The 21,683-nt window shown below is 63.5% G+C and overlaps 1 protein-coding gene across 2 annotated transcripts; it reads right to left on the bottom strand.

The window, feature by feature from the left end:
* Window positions 1-767: 767 nt before the first annotated feature.
* Window positions 768-17,789, bottom strand: LOC102447153 (C-Jun-amino-terminal kinase-interacting protein 4-like). Of its 2 annotated transcripts, none has more exons than XM_075915048.1 (27): window positions 16,492-17,789; window positions 15,837-15,957; window positions 14,697-14,767; window positions 14,269-14,333; window positions 13,982-14,057; window positions 13,515-13,638; window positions 12,831-12,912; window positions 12,274-12,374; window positions 11,961-12,012; window positions 11,485-11,637; window positions 10,364-10,415; window positions 9,990-10,120; window positions 9,842-9,895; window positions 9,511-9,666; window positions 9,177-9,306; window positions 8,946-9,029; window positions 8,208-8,258; window positions 7,573-7,729; window positions 5,309-5,462; window positions 5,100-5,180; window positions 4,418-4,485; window positions 4,195-4,343; window positions 3,466-3,637; window positions 3,252-3,362; window positions 2,946-3,092; window positions 2,595-2,711; window positions 768-2,170 (listed from the first exon to the last, which is right to left on the bottom strand). In XM_075915048.1, the coding sequence occupies exons 1-27, from the start codon at window positions 16,792-16,794 to the stop codon at window positions 2,070-2,072; spliced, it is 3,063 nt and encodes a 1,020-aa protein (XP_075771163.1). In that variant the 5' UTR covers window positions 16,795-17,789; the 3' UTR covers window positions 768-2,069. The 2 variants fall into 2 exon arrangements, with proteins under 2 accessions (XP_075771163.1, XP_075771164.1); XM_075915049.1 differs by having other exon boundaries at window positions 7,573-7,726.
* Window positions 17,790-21,683: the final 3,894 nt, after the last annotated feature.

Below are 21,683 nucleotides of genomic sequence, written 5' to 3'. Positions count from 1 at the left end.
GGCTGCCCCCGCTCCCAGCTCTTTGCGCCTCTTGATTTTTGGGGGCCCCCTCCAAAGTCGAGGTCCTGGGCTGCTTCCCCTTGTGCCCCTGCCACTGAGACCCCCACGGGGCTGCGGCACCAGGACCCTTGTTCCTGAGCCTTCCCCTCCACCCACTGCCACTAAACCCTGCTGGCCCATGTGTGGCTGGGGAAACTGAGGCACAGTGCAGGGACTCAGGCGAGGGCCCCCAGCAGTCTTGGGTCCCTGTCCCTATGCATCCAACACATGGGCTGAACCAGGTTCGAGAACTACAGAGGGATTGGGGGGGGGGAAGAGACACTCAAATTTGGCAGCCTGGAAGCACAAGAGCTAGACGGAATGAGCCAGGATTTGGGGGGTAGTTTTGGGGGGGAGGGGAATAGGAAGGCAGGCTAGATCACCAGCCCTGCTGACAGACCCCCTCCTTGCAGCTCAGAATCCCCACCTTTGAATGAGCAGAGGTGGGGGGCGGCAGCTTTTGGACCTTTCTGGTAGAAACCCCCAGGGGGCCAAGGAGCTGTTTCTTGGGGTCCCCCCATTCAGGCCTGAAAAGGGGGGTACAAAGTGACGATGCCAGACCAGCTCCAGGCAAGGCAAGTGTCAGAACACACGCACCCCCGTCCCATGGCCCTTTTGCACTGGGAAAAGTGCTTTGTTGAAAACTTCCCCCTCGCCCATGGTTCAGTACCCAGGGACCCCCTTGTGGGGGGCTGAGGAAGAGCCAGGGCTCACCTTTGCAGATGACATTTTAGTCCAGAAAAATAAAGTTTTATTAGAAACTGGCCCTAGAAAAAGATTCCCAGCCGTGGCAGGGGCAATGCGGCTCAAATAGACCCCAACCCTGAGCATCTAGCAGCAAGGGGGAGTCACTTGCTTGTGCTCCACATGGGGCAGAGAAGCCCTAAGGGATCGGTGGCTGGCATAACCCCACTGAGGACTGTGTTGGGGGAAATCAGTGCAGGGAGGAGGCCGCTACAGCCGGCCCCCCTTGTGTCCCCGGTGGGGGGCTAGAGAAACCCCCTCAGCCCGATGACAAAGATCAGAAGGAACCAGTGGGCGCTTTCAGAGCCAGGCTCCAACTCCTAAAGCCTCAAGCCAAAAGGTCTGGAGATCCAGGCACCCACTGTGCAAAAGGGAAACTGAGTCACACAGTGGAGAGGGGGGGCTCGAGCAGAGCAGGGTTAGGGCCCAGGGACTCCACCCTACCCCCCCCCCTTGATTTGCCTGTAAAAGGTCAAAAGAGAGAGGGGTTCTGAGATATGGGCGGAGCCCGCCAGAGGGACAGAGTCAATATAGCAGGAGGGACGTAAATGAGGTGACGGGGGAGGAGCCTGTCAAAGAGGGCGGAGCTTGTAAACAATATTCCTGAGGGCAGCTGCCGTCTATACTCCTGAGTGTGACAGTGGCCCCGCCCCCATTTAAGGGCACAGAAGCAATACAGTATCCAGGCTCGGCAGTGAGGTCGCCTTGCTCTGGAGACAGGCAAAGAAGGGGGCTAGAGGTGTGATTGGGGGGGGGATACAGGAGGAGAGGTTTGCTGAGGGAGGTCTGGTCAGATGGGGAGAGCATGTGGAGAAGCACTGTGGGGGACAAGTCGAGCCAGGGTTGATCTGGGGGTAGGCAAAGTGGGAAGGGAAGGGGGAAGGCGAGGTGGGGAGGGGAGCTTGGGGGGACAGGTCAGGAAGTTGGGGGGTCTGATGTAGGAGAGGGGGCTCAGGCTGGCAATGAACTGGGGGGGGAACAGCTGCACTGGGGTATGGGGGGGATCCAGTAGACGCTGCAGTATAGGGGGTGGTCAGGGCAGGCTAGGGCACATTTCCCCAAGGGGGCTTTTAGGCAAATTCTGCTCCCCCCTCCCCGCAGCCAATGAGACTGGCAGGAACTCGGGTCTTAGCCTGGCCAGCAGGGGGTTCACTCAACCCGTCTCACTCCCTGGGGGATCAGGAGCTGGAGGGATACACCAGAACTGGTATCTGGGTGTGATGGGGAGGACGTGGCGGCTCCCTGAGGCCAGGCCAGGTCCTGTATCGGGGCCCATCACCCTGGACTCAGGTCTGGACCTGCCACACAATGAGGTGGCTACGCTCTGAGCGGCGCAGACGGGGGTTGGGCACCAAGAGGTCCCCAAATCGATCATCTGTGTCATCCCCTGCGAAGAGAAAGAGAGAAGCACAGAGTCAGAGCAGCCCCAGAGCCCCCACACGAACCCCCAGTGTGGCCACCTCTGGGGTGGGGCGTGGGGGCTCATACAGGGACCCCTCACCAGGCTCCTTCCTCGGTGGGGCTAAACACAGGGCTGGTTATACGGGAGCCCCCTCCCCCAGTGCTGGGATGCAGCATCCCAGGGCTAATTATCCATTCATGTGCAGAATAAATTTTCTGCGCACCAAGGCACGTGCAGATGTGCACCACCAAATGAAACACATACTTCTGGCTGTGGGCGTTCTGCTAATCCGCTGGCAGCACCTGAATCTCTCCTGGGTGGCCGCCCAAGTGCTCAGCTTACAGGGAACACTGCTGAGGTCCCCCCCCCCCGTAGAAGCACTGTCTCCCACCCCCCATGGGACACGTACCGATCCTGAGGTTGATGTACCCCTCTCCTCCACTCAGCACCAAGAGCAAGGGCTGCTTCTGCCCAGAACCCTCCTCACCGCGCTCTCTGCTCCCAGCCAGTGGGGTGTTCACAGAGCCTGGGGCAGAGGTAGGTTGTTATCCGGTTACCCACCTACAGCGAGCACTCCCGCACTCCACTGGGATCCACCGTTCGCCCCGTCTGCATGCGAGTCCTGAATCCCCTAACGTCTAACCCACTCCCCCCGCACCCCAGAGCTGGGGAGCGAACCTAGGAATCCTGGCTCCCAGCTCTAACCACTAGACCCCACGCCCCTCCACCCAGGCATCCTGGCTCCCAGCCCAGCTGGTACCTGGGACGCAGACGAAGAACCGGACGGCGTCGCGGTGGCCGTGGTAGGAAACCTGGGCGCTCTCCATCGCACAGTAGGGGGTGCGGGCGGGCGAGGGGCCAGGCTGGGACCCCACAACTGGGGGAACGTCTGAGCAGCCCAAGAACTCTGAAGAGGGCAGGAGAGACGGGGAGGATCAGAGCTTGGGGACCCTCTTCCCCTCCCCCCCCAAGTGGGCAAGATGCTGCCTACCCCCAGAGAAACACGCCCCCCGCCCCACACCAGCAGGACCGGGCCGGCGGTGGCCCTCTCGGCACCCCAACTCACCTGGAGCAAAGGGCACAGTCAAGATGGTGCCACTGGCCGTGCCGATCCAGAGCCGGTGGGAGAAGCAGCCCAGGGCTGAGACGTGCACGGAGAAACCCAGAGAGTTTGGGCCTAGAGAGAGATGGGGGGGTAAGACCCCTGGAGCCAGCCAGCCCCCCTCCTGGAGCCAGAGGGCAGAGCTCCTGCCCCCCAAGCCAGTCTGTCGCCAGCTCACCGAACATGCTGCGGACGAAGGGCGTCAGGTCTATCTCCTGCAGAGGCTGGCCGGTGATTGCGTGGAAAAGACGCAGGGTGGGGTCCAGCCGCACCGAGACCCAGACTCCGTCACCTGCGGACGCCATGTGCCGCACCTGGCTCTCGGGGTGCTCGGTCACCTCGAAGTACCGCTGGGGGAGGAGGGGGAGCAGAGCAAAGGGCTGGCAGCAACGCTCCCTCTAATTTTCCCCATCCGTGTGCAGAATAAATTTTGTTCTGTGCACCAAGGCATGTGCATATGTGCACCACCCGTGCTATGGATTCTGCAGGGGCTCTGCTAAGCGCCTGGGCGGCATTTGAATCTCTCTTGGGTGGCCGCCCAAGTGCTCAGCTTAGAGGGAACACTGGCTGGTAGATCCCTCGCTCCCCTGAATCCAATCGATCCCAATGGATCCCCTGGGAACCTCCGTTCCACAAGCAGATCCCAGGAGAGCCACGTGCACCACTGGTGCCGATTCCCTCACAGACCCACAACACAATTTGAATGGAGCCCAGGAGATCTTCCCCAAGTCAAACCCAGAACGGGTCCCATTAAAATCCCTACAGAGATCTGACCCCACACAATCCTGCCGGGGTGTCCTGGCCCCATCTGAGTAGATCCCATGAGGTCCCCTGGATCTTCCCCTGCTGTCAGTCCCATGAAATCCCCCCACGCTCCCCCCGCCCCCCTCCATCTCCCTTGCCTCACCTGGATCCTAGCACCACGCGGTTCCACCATGTAAACCCGGTTGCGGTAGCCAACCCAGGCCTGGCCCCCCACAGCCAGGGCACAGCGGATGGACTGGTGGGGGCGCCCCAGGTCCAGCAAGCGGGGGTGCTCCAGGTCCCAGCGGCCAGCTGCCGAGGGAAGGGGGAAGAGTGAGCGGGGCTGGGGGCTGCGGAGAGCGGCGGGGCGGGGTCCTGGCACTTACTGGCATCCCGGTGGAAGACAGCCACGGTCCCGTTCCCCAGCGCGGCCACCGCACGGCCCTGGACGTGGCTACGAGAGACAGCGCCAATCAGAGCGGGGCGACGTCCTGCACACCAGCATGCTCTGGGGTGCCCAAGGCCCTCACACAGTCTGGCTCCCCGCAGAGCTACGTGGGCACTCCAGGCCCGACAGGAACCCGGGCAGCACAGAGACCCAGTGTCAGATATCTCCCAATGCCCACCGGGCCATGGCAGAGTCGCCCAAGGGAGCCCTGCCCTGGGCACCAATTGACCCTGGGACTGGTTCTGCGGGCACAGAGACAAACCCGGCTGGAGGGCAAGCGGGCGACCGCAGCCGCCCCCGGCTCTTAAGCCGAGCCCGTCTCAAACGGCCGGGAAAGTTCCCAGGCTCGTTTGAGGCCCGATGTCGACAATTCCGGTCCCCACTGGAAATTTCTCAGCCGTGGCGGCCGGAAATAACCAGCCGCTCGCTGAGACGGGACGGAGGGTGAGGGGCTCTGGAGGCCCAACCCAACTTGGAACGGCTCCGGCGCGCCTCTCTCCCCCAACGGGAGCCGGCCCACACCAGGAGCTCCTGCGCCCGGCCCCTCTCTCGCCTCGCCGGGAACCGAGGCAGCAATTATCGGCCAACGCCCCCCGCCCTGTGCCCAGCCCTACACTCACACCACACTGTGCACGGCGTCCTGCAGCTGCACCGTGCGCAGGCACCGCCGCCAGCCCCCGCAGGCCGAGTAGATGGAAATGCTGGGGAGAGAGCAGCACAGTGTGGGACAGCCCGGCGATGTGGGGTCTCTGGGGACCCCTCGCCCAGCGCTGGGACATGGCCCCTCTGAGCGGGAGCGAGGGGTAGTGATACAGGGGTGTCTCGGCACCTGCCCTCCTGCGTGCCCAGCCAGACCGTGGCCGTGGTGCCAACGCCTTCGGGGGTCCCCGGCTCCTCCTCTGGCTCTGGCGGGGTGGGGGCCAGGGGGTCCTCCAGGGTCTTGGGTTCCAGCTCCGTGTTCTCAGCACTGCGTGGTCGGTAACCTGGCAGGGAGGGGGAGATGGAGGCGATGGCTGTACACAGCTGGGTCGGCCCACACGCCTCTGGGACGCGACGTAGCGTTCTTCTGCAAGGCCATCCGTCCCGGTCCATACAGCTCCACCCCCTCCATCCATCCCGGTCCATACAGCTCCACCCCCTCCATCCGTCCCGGTCCATACAGCTCCACCCCCTCCATCCATCCCGGTCCATACAGCTCCACCCCCTCCATCCATCCCGGTCCATACAGCTCCACCCCCTCCATCCATCCAGTCCATACAGCTCCACCCCCTCCATCCGTCCCGGTCCATACAGCCCTCCCTGGCTCCATTTCCCCCGGTCCATACAGCTCCACCCCCTCCATCCGTCCCGGTCCATACAGCTCCACCCCCTCCATCCATCCCGGTCCATACAGCTCCACCCCCTCCATCCATCCCGGTCCATACAGCTCCACCCCCTCCATCCGTCCCGGTCCATACAGCTCCACCCCCTCCATCCGTCCCGGTCCATACAGCCCTCCCTGGCTCCATTTCCCCCGGTCCATACAGCTCCACCCCCTCCATCCATCCCGGTCCATACAGCTCCACCCCCTCCATCCGTCCCGGTCCATACAGCTCCACCCCCTCCATCCATCCTGGTCCATACAGCCCTCCCTGGCTCCATTTCCCCCGGTCCATACAGCTCCACCCCCTCCATCCATCCCGGTCCATACAGCTCCACCCCCTCCATCCATCCCAGTCCATACAGCTCCACCCCCTCCATCCATCCCGGTCCATACAGCTCCACCCCTTCCATCCATCCCGGTCCATACAGCCCTCCCTGGCTCCATTTCCCCCGGTCCATACAGCGCCACCCCCTCCATCCATCCCGGTCCATACAGCTCCACCCCCTCCATCCATCCCCGTCCATACAGCCCTCCCTGGCTCCATTTCCCCCGGTCCATACAGCGCCACCCCCTCCATCCATCCCGGTCCATACAGCTCCACCCCCTCCATCCATCCCGGTCCATACAGCTCCACCCCCTCCATCCGTCCCGGTCCATACAGCTCCACCCCCTCCATCCGTCCCGGTCCATACAGCCCTCCCTGGCTCCATTTCCCCCGGTCCATACAGCTCCACCCCCTCCATCCATCCCGGTCCATACAGCTCCACCCCCTCCATCCGTCCCGGTCCATACAGCTCCACCCCCTCCATCCATCCTGGTCCATACAGCCCTCCCTGGCTCCATTTCCCCCGGTCCATACAGCTCCACCCCCTCCATCCATCCCGGTCCATACAGCTCCACCCCCTCCATCCATCCCAGTCCATACAGCTCCACCCCCTCCATCCATCCCGGTCCATACAGCTCCACCCCTTCCATCCATCCCGGTCCATACAGCCCTCCCTGGCTCCATTTCCCCCGGTCCATACAGCGCCACCCCCTCCATCCATCCCCGTCCATACAGCCCTCCCTGGCTCCATTTCCCCCTGTCATTACAGCTCCATCCCCTCCATCTGTCCTGGTCCATACAGCCCTCCCTCACTCCATTTCCCCTGGTCCATACAGCCCTCCCTCACTCCATTTCCCCTGGTCCATACAGCCCTCCCTCACTCCATTTCCCCTGGTCCATACAGCCCTCCCTCACTCCATTTCCCCCTGTCATTACAGCTCCATCCCCTCCATCTGTCCTGGTCCATACAGCCCTCCCTCACTCCATTTCCCCCGGTCCATACAGCCCTCCCTTGCTCCATTTCCCATGGTCCATGCAGCTCTAACCTTCTCCATCTGCCCCAAGCCATACAGCCCCTAACTCAGTCCATATAACTCCCTCCAACCACCCCAGTCCATAAACTGCTCCATACAGTCCCCCCTGGGTCCATACAGCTCCATCTAGCCCTTCCAACCACCCCGGTCCATAAATCTCCTCCATCCATCCTGGTCCATACAGCTCCACCTCGGTTCAGACAGCCCCTACTGAGTCCATATAGCCCCCTCCAACCATCCTGGTCCACACAGCGCCCTCCATCTGCCCTGCTCTGTACAGCCCTTGTCCTGGTCCATAAAGTCCCAGCTCCCTCCACCCACTGCAGTCCACACAGCTGCCCCCCCCACCGCCTCCCATGCCCTGCACTCACCGGGCAGCCAGGCAGCACACAGCACATGGGTGTTGGGCAGCACAAACTGGGCCAGGACAAGGTTGGCCCGGGTGGCGTCCATCACCATGACCTCGCTGGCCGAGTGCGTCCCAGAGCAAACCCACACCAGGCTGGGCGGGGCAGGATTGGGCGCCTCCTGGGAGCGACACAGACACTCATGCTCCGCAAGCCTGGCTGAGGGACCCCAGAACTGGGCACCTGTTGTGGGGGGGGGGGGACAAGCCCTACTCACACTGTTCCCCCCTCCCCGCCAGGACTTAGCACTGATTGACAGGGGCTCCCAAAAGCCAGATCAACCCCACCAAGCATTAGCTCGAGGGGCGAGGTCTCCCCAAAAGTTTGGGGGTGCTGGGTGGTGGCTGCCCAGACTGGGGAGAACAGGGGAGGGGCAGCTCCAAAAATGGGCCCCTCTGGTCCCTGCCCCACCCTCAGAGAATGGAGAGGATGAAAGGGGTCTCCTCTACTTTTTTGGGGGGGCTGTTCCAAAGTGGGGGGCAGGGAGAGGCCCCCCCAATGGGTTGCTATGGAGGGGGCAAGCCTCACACACCACCCACTGGGGAGGCAGTGAAGGGCCCAGTGCAGGGATGGGGGGGGATCGCGCCCCCACAACTTACCGAGTTGCTGCCATTTGTCCAGGACACGCCCATCCCAACAGCACACCACAGCTGGGAAGAATGGAGGGGGGGGGGGGGGGAGACGTCAGGGCCCAGCGCCAGCCCCTCAGACGCTGAGATGCAGCCACCTCTGGGGTGGGGCAGGATGGCTGGTTACTCTGCTGTTTCAGTTCCTGTAGAATGTGCCCTGGTGCTGCCCTGAGGCAAAGGGACCAGCTCCCTGACCACAAGAGGAGAGCACCCCTGCGGGGCCCCCGTCCGGCTCCCTGCAGCCCAGCGCCCCCTGCTGGACCCCCACTTGGATCCCTGCAGCCCAGCGCCCTCTGTCAGACCCCCACCTGGGTCCCTGCAGCCCAGTGCCCCCTGCTGGACCCCCACTTGGATCCCTGCAGCCCAGCACCCCCTGCTGGACCCCCACTTGGATCCCTGCAGCCCAGCGCCCTCTGTCAGACCCCCACCTGGGTCCCTGCAGCCTAGTGCCCCCTGCTGGACCCCCACTTGGATCCCTGCAGCCCAGCGCCCCCTGCTGGACCCCCACTTGGATCCCTGCAGCCCAGCGCCCCCTGCTGGACCCCCACCTGTGTCCCTGCAGCCCAGCGCCCCCTGCTGGACCCCCATTTGGATCCCTGCAGCCCAGCGCCCTCTGTCAGACCCCCACCTGGGTCCCTGCAGCCCAGCGCCCCCTGCAGGGCCCTTGCCCGGCTCCCTGCAGCCCAGCGCCCTCACCCCTCCCCTCACCTTGGTGCTGGGATCTTTCTGATCCAGCAATCGCAGCTGCGCCAGCATGGGCAGGTTCAGTTCCCCAGAAGGCTCTGCCTGGCCCTGCAACGAGTGAAGCTAGGGGTTGGACAGGAGGGCAGACGGGACATACCCTGTCCCCCCCCCCCCCCCAGGGTTGCATGGGACAGTGCAGCCCAATCACTGCCCCGCCCCTCCCCGCCCCATGTCCCGGCGCCCTGGGGCAGGTACCTGGGGGATGGCCGGGTGGCTCCAGCCGTGAACCGGGGCTCGGCTGTGCTGCTTCCAGATGTGGGAGCGGATCTGGCGGTACAGGTCCTGCTTCTGCTGCTGGGGAGAGAGGCTGGGGGACTCCCCCGTGCTGGGGACAGAGACAGACATTGGGGGCACCGCCCTCCACCCCCCCCGGCCCGGCCCTGCCCTGTCCCCCAGACTGGTGCTAGGGGGTGACCAACTCCATGCCCCCACCCCCTCATGCCAGGTAGGGGGCGATCACCTTTGCCCCCTCCCCCTCATCTCTGCCCCTTCCCCCCGCCTGCCGCTGGGGCTCCCCATCCATACTCACTCAGAGGGGGAAGCGGGGCAGGGCAGGTACCTCACGGTGGGGGGCATTCTGCCCCCATTGGCCCGCTGCTCAGCAGAGCACCTGGTGGCCCCAGGACATGGGTATGAGTCTGGGACCCGCTCAGGTGAGTCACCGGAGCTGAAGAGCCGGCCAAAGCTACGCGGAGAAAAGAAGCGGCTCAGAGACACCACGAACGAAGGCGACCCTGGCCCAGCCTCTCCCAGCAGGGGGCGCCGAGAGGAGGGGACCCCAGGTACCCCAACCCCACCTCAACTAGCAAGGGGGGGGGGCTGCCGGCTGGGGTGGGGGGAGGGGGGAGACATGGACGTACAATTTCCAGAGGGACGATTTCTTCATCTGAGCCGCCTGGACTTCCCGAGACGCTCTGAGGGGAGGAACGAAATCACCGTGTGAGGGTCCCCAAAGACCCAGCCCCGCGCCCCGCCCCAGCATAGGGCCCACCCAACACCGGCGCTCACCGGAGCAGCTCCGTGCGCCTCACGGCCTCCTGCAGCTCCATCAGCCGCTCCTTGTAGAGGTTGCGCTCGGTCAGCACCCGCGCCATCTCCGCCCGTGTGAACCGCTTCCGCTGCGAGGCCGGGACCTCCGCCTGCCGCAGGACGAGTCGCTTAGAAATCCCAACTCCCCCCCCTGCTCTAACCACTAGACCCGTCTCCTCCCAGAACCACAGAGAGAACCCAGGAGTCCTGACTCTCAGTCCCCCCATTTCCCACTCTAACCACTAGACCCCACTCCCCTCCCAAAACCGGGGAGAGAACCCAGGAGTCCTGGCTCCCAGCCCCCACCCCACCCGTCCGAACTCTAACCACTAGCCCTCACTCCTGTCTGGTACCTCAGCATCTTCACTAGTTTGCTTCTTGATTTCCTCCAGCTCCTGCCGAATCCTGAAATGAGGGACACGTACAGGAGGTGAGCGGGGGCGCTGGGGCTGCGGGGTGGAAGCCAGGGCAGGGGGAGCTCAGGGCAGATAACCTGATATCCTGGGTTTAGAACCAATGGGCTAAGATTGTTTTAGGGTCGCGTCGAACCGGCTCTGACCAATAGGAGCATCCCTGATCTCGCCCCAAGCCATACCTGCACCCATCGCCCCCTCTGCCATGCTGGGTCAGAGCGCAGGGTGTGCCCCTCTCAGCTGGGCATTGGGGGCTCAGAGAGGGGGCCCCAATCCGGGTCAGGTGGGGACCTGATGCCTGCAGGCTCTGGGGCACACGGAGAAAGGTGGCATTCCTGGGGGGCCCGTGGCTCTGGACCCCGAAACAACACCCTGCACCCACATATTCTGCCGTTGGTGGAAAGTGTCTCTAAAATCCGTCGGGAGATGCCCAGAGCTGGTGGATTTACACCGGCACAAGCCGGCCATGGGTCGACAGCCCCCCCCCCCCCGATTCACGCTCCTGGGGGGCCCCTCCCGTCGCACATCTCAGCAGGGCCCCTTGAACCCACGACCCCCGGCTCAGGGCAGGGGCAGTGGAGAGGCTGTGGGCCAAATCTTTTTGCTTTTCATAATGACTTGGGGTGGCGGGTCACATGGGCCAGAGCTGGCTCCGCCTCCCCACCCCAGGCTGTGGCCCCGCCCACGTTCCACCACAAGGCTCCGCCCTCGCTCTCCCTCTCCCCCAAACCCAGCAAGGGTTCAGCTCAGGGCAGTGGTCGGGAGCTTGGGGCTTGGTTAGTCAGTGGCCCGGGGTGAGCTGGCTGGTACCAGCAGTTCAGCAAGGGCTCCTCCAACCCCAGCAGAGGGAGCGGTGGGCAGCTTGAGATTCCAGGGGGCGGGGCCTCAAGCAGAAGAGGGCGGGGCCTCAAGCAGAAGGGGGTGGGGCCTCAAGCAGAAGGGGGTGGGGCCTGTCTTAGCATCCTCCAAGTGGGGCTGTGTTCCACATGCGCTCCATGATAACAATAATTATTCTTGCTTTATTGTTTTCCTGGAGTCTGGAGCCTTGGCAAAAGTCTCACCTACTCAGCTCCTGCTCCGTCTCACGCAGACGCCCCTGGCAGCGGCTCAGGGCCTGGGCGGCCCCGTCCCGCTCTCCCCGCAGCGACTCCCGCTCGCCCGCCAGCTCCTCCACCCGGGCAATGAGGTGTCGGCGCGCAGCATCCAGCGCCATCCTGCAGGGGGCGATGGTGAGACATGCCCTGGCCAGGGCCTCGCTCCCATTCCCCTCTAGGGGGGGCCGGTTCCCACCCAGCCCCAGGGCAGGGACCAGCTGGCTCGGGGAATGGGGCTGGGGTCTCTCCCCCGCTGCTGTGAATCGCGTTTGCTGGGGGTCTGCCCAGATCCCCAGGACCTGGGCTTCCCTCTGGCTCCCAGCCCAGCGGGAGGGGGCCCTTTCGTGGGACGGGGCGTGGTGGCTCGGGGGGACCTGACCGCACGGACAGGGCGCCGTGGGGCACCCGGCCAGTGGGGGCGGGAACGTGGCAGCTCCTCTCACCTGGTATCCTGCAACTGGGCGTTCTCCATCACCAGGGCCTGCACTGCATCACCTGTGGACAGAGCCGTCAACGTGGGGGGGGGGGGGGCTTGATCCCTCCCCCCAACCCCCAGGGCCCACCCCTTCCCTTTGGCCTGCAGCAAGGGGCCCCAGGGCCAGACCCTGCCGGCGAAGCCCATGGCTTGAGGTTCGGCGTCTCAGCCTGGAGGAGATGGGGGGGCAAGGCCTGAGAGAGGTGGGGGGGGGGGGAACAAGCTCAGGGCGACCCGCCGGGGAGTCCAAGGCGGGGGGGGGGGGGGATGTGTGACCGTACCCTGCAGATCGGCCCCCTCGTCCATGTCCCCCAGCAGCTCGGGGCTCAGGCCCGACACCTCGGCGAAGAGCGACTCCGTGTTGCGCTGCAGGGCCGGGGGGCTGCAGGGCAGAGACAGCCCCTGTCAGAGCCGGGACCCCCCCCCCCAGAGTGTGGGGGCACAGATCAGAACCGAAGCATGGCAAGGGGAGACGTGGGAGACCCAGCGATGAAGAGGGGATATTTCCACTAGCCCGTGCCTCAGTTTACCTGCTAGGGAGGGGGGGACATCTGTGCTGGGGGGCGGTCCCTGGGCTGTGGACCCCCTGTATTGTACTTAGCCCCCCCAGCTCCCTCAGGCTGGATCTTCTCCCCCTTCATCCGGGACGGCACCAGCCCCACAAGCCCAATTCAGCCGCCTCCCACGCTGTACGGTGCCTGTCTGCAGGAGGGGGGGCGGAGGGGGGGGGCAAGCACCGGACCCAAGCCACAAGGCAGCCACTGGCACTGGAAAGGGGTCGTGCCCAGGATGGGGGGCAATGCTGGGGGGGCCTCCGCGGGCACAGCAGCCAACAGACCTGGCTGGCAGAACGGGGGTGGTGTCCAGCTCTGGGGTGGAGCTCAAGATCTCGGCCAACTCCCGGCTCCTCGGCGGGGAGCCTAGAAACAGACATGAGTCGAAACCGCTGCCCCCGCCCAGGCTGTAGGATACCCCGCCCCTCAAGATAGTCCCACGGCCTGAGGCCCGGTGGGGGCTGATGCCCCATTCCCTGCCCTTCCTCCCCACCCCAGCCAGCCAGCCCCTGCCCAGGGGCCGGGTGGAGCTGCCCCCCCCCCCCCCCCCCGAGCGGTGGTTTTCAAACTTTTTTGTTGACAACCCAAATGAAGAAAGTAATGGTGTCCTGCAGCCCCACGGAGCTGGGGCAGAGGAGTTGGGGGGGGGGGGCAGTGCAGAGGTGAGGACTGGAGGGTGGGGCTGGGAATGAGGGGGTTCTGGGATGGAGCAGGGGTTGGGGGTGCAGGAGGGGACCCCGGGTTGGGGGGAGCGGGGCTTAACTCTGGTGGCTCCCACCCGTGGGAACCGGCCAATGGGAGTGGAGCCCTGTGCCCCACCCACCCCGAAATGGGACCAGCCCTGGGGTTTTCTAAGCACCCCAGAGGGGAATTCCCCTCCCAGCCAGCCAGGCCCTGCCCTGGGACGGGGTGGGAGCTGGCGCCCCTAGAGGGGCAGGCCCCGAGCCCCCCATACACACACGCTGTACCGTCTCTGATGGGCAGGGGGATCTCCCGAGCCAGCAGATGGCTGTTCTTGGCAGGGCCCCCCCAATCGTGCTGGAATTCAGGGGTCCCCTCTGGCGGGGCTGGGCCCAGAGCCTCCACAGAGCCCTGCATCCCCCAAAACAGCCAGAGAGAGGGGTGAGGGGCGGGGCAAGTCAGGGAGAAGGGCCCCCCCACGGGATATGGGGGTGCCCCCTTCCCCTCAAAGCTATCCCAGACCGACAGCCCCCCCCAGACAAGGGAGCCCCTCTCCCCATTGTCCCCCAGATTATCCTCTGCCAATCTACCCCCCAGGGAACCGCCCAGGCCAACCCAACCCCCCAAAGCGCCCCCCCCAGCTCCCTTCTCTGAACTCTTCCCAGCTCCCCCTTGACCCACAGACCCAGGGACAAAGGGCTCCGCCCAGCAGCCCCCCCTTCAGCAAACTTGCGACACAAATGGAGGGACCCACCTTGGGGGGCGCGGGGCAGCCGGGGTCAGAGGTGCTGTGGAGAAACAGGGGAGGCTGCGGGGGGGCTGGTGCCGCGCTGGCGGGGAGAAGTCAAAGGTCAGACGTTCACCACAGGGACCCCCGCTCGCCTCCCGAATCCCCCCCACGGAGCCACATCCCACTCCCTGCCCCCCCACCTCCCTCACACGCCCTCCTGCTCCCTGTCAAACCCCCACTAACTCCTCCCAGCACCCCCGGACCACCCAGGCCCCCCCCTCGGCACAGCACCCCCCTGCCCAGGCTCCCACCTGCCAGACTGGGGGGCCGGGGCCAGCGTGGTCTGGGCTTTCAGCTCCTTGTAGCTCTGAACCATCTGCCAATGATAAAGGGGTGGGGGGGCTAGTGCCCCTCATGGACAACACCCCCCCCCCCCCCCGAGACCCTAACGTGACCTCTGGAGTGACGCCAACCAAGAGGGGCAGGGAAGGGAGCGGCTGGGGGGAGGCAGGGCCAACTAGGGACCCTGGGGGGGAAACCCAGGTGCCAGGAGGGGAAGGCAGGGTGGGGGGGGAGGGGGAGGGGGAGGAGCCATGAGGGGGCGGGGCCAAGAGGTATCAGGGCCAGGTGTGGAGACCGTGGGGCTGAGGCCAGCCCAGGGTTGCCATGGGAACAGGGGAGGGGGTGGGGCCAGCGGGGAGGGGGCGGGGCCAGCGGGGAGGTTCGGGGAGGGTCTCACCTTGCTGTGGGTCTGGGCCAGGGCTGACAGCTCCTTGAGCAAGGCTGTTTTCTGCTCCTCCATGCTGGCCACTGCCAAGGGCGTGGGGGGAGAGAGGTGAGTAACCCCCCCTCACCTGACAGCCAGACCCTGTCACTGCCCCCCATGCTGCCACCAATGCTGGGGGGCTGTGTCTAGACTGGCCAGTTTTTCCGGAAAATCAGCCGCTTTTCCGGAATAACTTGCCAGCTGTCTACACTGGCCGCTCGAATTTCCGCAAAAGCCCTGACGATCGCATGTGTAGACAGCTGCCAAGTTTTTCCGGAAAAGCAGCTGATTTTCTGGAAAAACTGGCCAGTCTAGACAAAGCCCTCCCATTCAAGCAAAAGTCCCTTTTGCGCAAAGCTTTTGCACAAGAGGGCCAGTGTAGACAGCTCAGATTTGTTTTCCGCAAAAAAGCCCCGATGGCGAAAATGGCGATTGGGGCTTTTTTGTGGAAAAGCGCGTCTAGATTTGCACGGACGCTTTTCCGCAAAAAGTGTTTTTGTGGAAAAGCGTCCGTGCCAATCTAGACGCTCTGTTCCCAAAATGCTTTTAACGGAAAACTTTTCTGTTAAAAGCATTTCCGGAAAATCATGCCAGTCTAGATGCAGCCCTCGAGTAAAGGGGTGGGGCCTCATACCAGGGGCGGGGCCACTGAGGAGGTGGGGCCCCCTGGGCTTTGCAGCTTACCCCCACAGCCCAGTCCAGGGGACCTGGAAAAACCCGTTGGGGAGACACCAGGGCTGGGAATAGGCCAGGCCAAGCGAGGGCCGGAGCGGTGAGGGGGTGGGCTGCTGCTGTTTCGTTTCATTTGGTCTCAGTTACTCAGCCTGCTTTGTTATTGTAGGGTCTCCAAGGCTCCCTGCTTCGTTATTGTAGGGTCTCCAAGGCTCCCTGCTTCGTTATTGTAGGGTCTCCAGCTCTGTGCTGAGACGCCAAGAAATGGGGGAAGCAACGTTTCTTCCTCCCGCCAAACTACCCCCACTCCTGACCTCACAGCCCCCCGTATGAGCCCCCACCCCACCCCTCGCACTGATCCAGGGCTGTGCCCCCCTCTGTTCCTTCCCTGGTCCCAGCCCCTCTGCAACTTCTCCAGCCCCCTCACCCCCCTGCACCCACACTGGTCTGCGGAGCTCCTGGCCTTCTCCTCCAGGCGCCGGCTCTGCCCGTCCAGCCGGCTCAGCGCCGCCCTGTGCCCCTTGCGCTCCTGCTCCACCACGTCCTCCAGCTCCATGTAGCGCTGCAGGGAACAGGCCAGTGGCAGTGAACTCAGGAGTCCGGGCGCCAGGCCCCATCCCAGGCACAGAGGGTCATGGGTCTGGATTGGGGGCATCACATGGGGGAGAGGACGGGGGGCTGTGGGTGGAGATCAGGGGACATCGCATGGGGGAGAGGACAGGGGGCTGTGGGTGGAGATCAGGGGACATCACATAGGGGAGAGGATGGGGGGCTGTGGGTGGAGATCAGGGGACATCGCATGGGGGAGAGGACGGGGGCTGTGGGTGGAGATCAGGGGACATCGCATAGGGGAGAGGACGGGGGGCTGTGGGTGGAGATCAGGGGACATCGCATGGGGGAGAGGACGGGGGGCTGTGGGTGGAGATCAGGGGACAACACATGGGGGACAGGATGGGGGGCTGTGGGTGAGGATCGGGGACAATGCATGGGGGACAGTCACATGGGGGACAGGGCGGAAGGCTGTGGGTGAGGATTGGGGGACATCGCATGGGAGACAGGATGGGGGGCTGCAGGTGAGGATCGGGGGGCACCTCACCTCCTCAGCTCTCTTGCGCCCGTCCCGCTCCCGTTCATACTGGCCCAGCAGCCGGAGCCGGTCATCCCGCAGCAGCTCCAGCTCCTGGTCCCGCTCCCGGACCTGCCCTCCAGCCTGCTCCAGAGCCTCCAGTACAGAGACCAGCTGGGGCAGTAACCCAGATACTGCTCCTGGCCCATGGGCCCCCACTAGCTGCTCCAGCTCCCCATAGAGCCCCGCAGCCAGCCCCGAAACCAGCTCCTCACAGAGCCCCGGGGAGCCCGACTCCCCCTCGCCCCCAAAGATTTCCTCCAGCCCCTCCATGCCCTGCCCCCGTCTCCCAAAGGCAGCCTGCCGTCCTTGCGCCCCAATCAGGGGACCCAGGCAGCTTTCCTCTCGCTCTCACCCAGGAGGGACCCTCTGTTTCCAAGTTCTCAAACACCCCCAGAAAAGGGCAGAATGAGAGATGGAGGGGGGGCGTTGACGGTGTGGGGGGAGGGGTGGGGTGATATCAAGAGTATCGGGGGGGGGGAAATATGTTTAAAAGTTTTTCAAAAGTTTTTCACCCCCCAAAACGGGTTATGGGGAAAGAGTTTCACAATGAACCAGGGATTTAAAAAAATGGGAAGCAGCGGTTGGGGGGGGGGGGGGGTCAGTTAATTCGAGGGAGGTCATGAGAGTTAAAGTCACCCACCAGACAGACCTGTTTGAGCGGACTCAACTGGGGACCCCAGTTCCTCTGACTTCCAGGTGCTGGGCGAGGGAGGGGGTCCCCACATGGATGTCTGAGTGGGAGAGCAAGGAGGGGCATAGCCCCTCCCCCTCCGCGCTTCCCCTTTCGATTCCCAATGGGGGCAGGGATTACAGGTGCCCCCCCCCCCACCGGCCAGACGGGGGGCGAGCCGCGCCTCACTTTACACACTCAGGGACCCCTCCACGTGGCGAGCTGCACCCCCAACACGGAAGTGTCCACCTCGGGGATCAGAATCAGATTTTCCTCTCCCCCCTCCCCCCACCGGAAAACGGGGGTACATCTAAGGGGGGCAGATCCCGGTGGGAGGGGGTAGATCTTGGAGACAGACCCCCCCCCCACCCTCTACCCCTCCCAGGAACCCCTCGCCCGGCCCCCCCAACCCTCGGTGGCTACAGAGATGGGGGGGTCTCACCCCAATTTAGGGAGAGCTTTAGGGTCAGGGGTTCCCGGCACCGGGCTCTGTCTGTCGCTCTGACCCACGTGGGGGGAGGGAGGCGCTGCCAGCTGCCCGCTGCCCGGCTCCAGCTGATCTCAGTATTCCAAGCCCGCCCCCGCCGACCCTGGGGGAGAGAGAGAGGGCGGGGCCCAGAGGGCAACGGGCGTTCGGATTGTCCAATGGGGATTGTAGGACGAGCTCCGAGCGGCCAATGGGGAGGGACCAGCGCATAGCCTCGGGGGGAGGGGGAGGAAATTAACTTTCGATCAGATGATCAGGGGATCACATGACATCGGGACTGGGTGGTTGGGGCGGGGGAAATGGGGAAGTGGGGAGAGCTCAGGGGGCTGGGAGCACGTATGGGGGGGATGGGCTGGGGGAGCTAGGGGCTGGGGGCAGGTGAGGGAGGGGTGGGGGGATGGGCTGGGGGAGCTAGGAGCAGGGGGCAGGTGAGGGAGGGGTGGGGGGATGGGCTGGGGGAGCTAGGGGCTGGGGGCAGGTGAGGGAGGGGTGGGGGGATGGGCTGGGGGAGCTAGGAGCAGGGGGAAGGTGAGGGAGGGGTGGGGGGTGGGCTGGGGGAGCTAGAGGCAGGGGGCAGGTGAGGGAGGGTTGGGGGGATGGGCTGTGGGAGCTAGGAGCAGGGGGAAGGTGAGGGAGGGGTGGGGGGATGGGCTGTGGGAGCTAGGAGCAGGGGGAAGGTGAGGGAGGGGTGGGGGGTGGGCTGGGGGAGCTAGAGGCAGGGGGCAGGTGAGGGAGGGTTGGGGGGATGGGCTGTGGGAGCTAGGAGCAGGGGGAAGGTGAGGGAGGGGTGGGGGGTGGGCTGGGGGAGCTAGAGGCAGGGGGCAGGTGAGGGAGGGTTGGGGGGATGGGCTGTGGGAGCTAGGAGCAGGGGGAAGGTGAGGGAGGGGTGGGGGGATGGGCTGGGGGAGCTAGAGGCAGGGGCAGGTGAAGGATGGATGGGGGATGAGCTGGGGGAGCTAGGAGCAGGGGGCAGGTGAGGGATGGATGGGGGATGGGCTGGGGGAGCTAGGAACAGGGGGCAGGTGAAGGATGGATGGGGGATGGGCTGGGGGAGCTAGAGGCAGGGGCAGGTGAGGGAGGGAGGGATGGGGGGATGGGCAAGGGGCAGATGAGGGCGGCTGGGGGATGGGGAAGGGGAGCTGGGGCCAGGTGGCCAGATGAGCAGGGGGAGTGATGAACTCAGGTGGGCTGGGGACAGGTGGGGGCATTGAGGTTCCCCCTCCCTGGCTCCCTATGAACCCCAGTGGATTCCCCCCAGAGCCAGACCACATCCTTCCTGTTGCAGGTCTGCAGGTTTCCCATCTGGGTCAGAACTCGGGCTGTAGCAGTGCAGTCTACTAACCCCCGATGAGCAAAAGCATGTAGGTGAATGCACTAGGCTCCCTGTATTCCCCCCACCCCTATTCCTTTGCCAGGACGTGTTTTAGCAGGCCAGCCAGCAGCCCGGCTCAACCCTGGCTCGCACCAGGTTCCGGGACCTACCCTGCTGCAGCTCTGCCTGTAAAGTGTGTTGGGAGCCAGGCAGCCCGGCTCAGTTCCAGCTCATGCCGGGTCCAAGGTTTTTAAACCAACTCCCCTTGTGGACTAGCTCCCGCCTGGCATCCTGCACTGCTGCCTCTGATGGAGACTCAGCAGCGCGGTGCGGCAGGGGGCTCCCTGGGAGTGTGGCCAAAGCCTGCCCGCCCCAACCAATAAGAATTCCTGAGCTTAATCGACTATTCAATTAACTGATATTGAACATCTCCAGTCAGAACCAGGCTCAGCCCCCTCCCCATGCAGATCCCTGGCTCTATTCTGGGCCAGAACTTCCCTGTCTGAAGACCGTGAACCTTGATCCCTCCCTGCATGCCAGGCTGGAACCAGAACTCCCAGGTCCAAAGACCCATTAGCCCAGCCCTAAACCTAGCTGGGGTGGAGGGGGAGGACATGGTGATGTCAGCCTGGATCCCTCGGGAGTGGGAGTCTTGAGTGTGGGGCTGCTTCCCCCTTTCCATCAGACCCCCAATAATGCCCTCTCTTTTTCCAACCATGTGCAGAATACATTTTGTCAGGTGCACCAAGGTATGTGTGAATGTGCACCACCAGTAGAAACACAGGCTGCCGGCTATAGGGGCTCTCCTAATCAGCTGGGCAGCATTGGAACACTGCCCCACACCTCTGAAGATCCAAATGCCTCCTCCCAATCAAGACACCGACATTCCTTTTCCATCCGGTTAGGTTTTTATTTCTGAACATTAGTGTTTTTCCATGTCTTTTCTTTTCGAGGCCTTTTCTAAAAAAAAGGTGTAAATCACTGGCTCAATAAATAATCAGAACGTGACCCCAAGAATAATAATAATAATTAATAATATTAATATTAGCAAAACAGCCTGATCTCAGACTAGATAATAAATTAAATAATTTAAAACAGCCTTGTCCAATGGTGTAATAAAAACGGTAAAGCAGGGGGAGGATCCAAAGCAGGGGCATAAATACAGACACGAGGGGGCAGTTCTACCAAAATGCAGCCCAGCTGGGATCTGGGATGGTAGGGGGGTAAAATAACCCCTTGTGGGTAATGGCCGGGGCCGGGGCCAGATCTCCGTCAGCACATACATCTCCTCAGAGAACCTGGGACCAGCTGTAACAACGAGGTGGAAATCTCTCCTTGAAAAGAAAATTGTTCCCGGGGCTTTCACCACGTGCCCCGCTCGGCTGGTGCCCCTACGCGGGGCTTAATCTGTGCGCCTGGCGCCTCTGGGCTCGCCACCGCCATGCGAAAGAGGAAGAACAGCTATAGCCCCAGCCCCGCTCTCATTACAGTCTGAGCAATGGAACTCAGGCCAAACAAGACACGTGCTGGTCCCCTGCTCTGACCACTGGACCCCACTCCCCTCCCAGTGCCAGGCAGAGAACCCTGAAGTCCTGAGTCCCTTCAGGGCCGGCACCTGTGAGTGTGGGGAGCTTCCAGAGCACAGTGCCACGGGCTTTACAGGGTTGGTAAAGCATGAGAATGGCCTCACCCTGGACAGCAATAAATTCCCCTCTCCCCAGCTGGAGCAAACCCACGGGGGCGGGGGGGGGGGGGGGCGCAGTTCAGCAGAGTGGCCAGTGGGTGTCACTGTTGCCATAGGAGGAAAGGAACTGGGAGGCCTAAGAAAGAAAGAATCTTACAAGGAAAGACATTTAAAGAAGTAAAATTAAAAAGGAAAGGAAGGAAGAAGAGGGGTGGATGGGGATGGAAGGGAGGAAGGAAGAAGGGGATGGATGGGGATGGAAGGGAGGAAGGAGAGGGGTGGATGGGGATGGAAGGGAGAAAGGAGAGGGGTGGATGGGGATGGAAGGAAGGAAGAAGAGGGGTGGATGGGGATGGAAGGGAGGAAGGAGAGGGGTGGATGGGGATGGAAGGAAGGAAGAAGAGGGGTGGATAGGGATGTAAGGGAGGAAGGAGAGGGGTGGATGGGGATGGAAGGAAGGAAGAAGAGGGGTGGATGGGGATGGAAGGGAGGAAGGAGAGGGGTGGATGGGGATGGAAGGAAGGAAGAAGAGGGGTGGATGGGGATGTAAGGGAGGAAGGAGAGGGGTGGATGGGGATGGAAGGGAGGAAGGAGAGGGGTGGATGGGGATGGAAGGAAGGAAGGAGAGGGGTGGATGGGGATGTAAGGGAGGAAGGAGAGGGGTGGATGGGGATGGAAGGAAGGAAGAAGAGGGGTGGATGGGGATGGAAGGGAGGAAGAAGAGGGGTGGATAGGGATGGAAGGGAGGAAGAAGAGGGTGGATGGGGATGGATGGAAGGAAGGAAGAAGAGGGGTGGATGGGGATGAAAGGGAGGAAGGAGAGGGGTGGATGGGGATGGAAGGGAGGAAGGAAGGAAGGAGAGGGGTGGATGGGGATGGAAGGGAGGAAGAAGAGGGGTGGATGGGGATGGAAGGGAGGAGAGGGGTGGATGGGGATGGAAGGGAGGAAGGTGAGGGGTGGATGGGGATGGAAGGGAGGAAGGTGAGGGGTGGATGGGGATGGAAG

The sequence above is a fragment of the Pelodiscus sinensis genome, unplaced genomic scaffold, assembly GCF_049634645.1.
Source record: "Pelodiscus sinensis isolate JC-2024 unplaced genomic scaffold, ASM4963464v1 ctg34, whole genome shotgun sequence".
In the NCBI taxonomy this organism is placed as follows: Eukaryota; Metazoa; Chordata; order Testudines; family Trionychidae; genus Pelodiscus; species Pelodiscus sinensis.
This window is presented reverse-complemented; position numbering and strand designations above follow the sequence as displayed.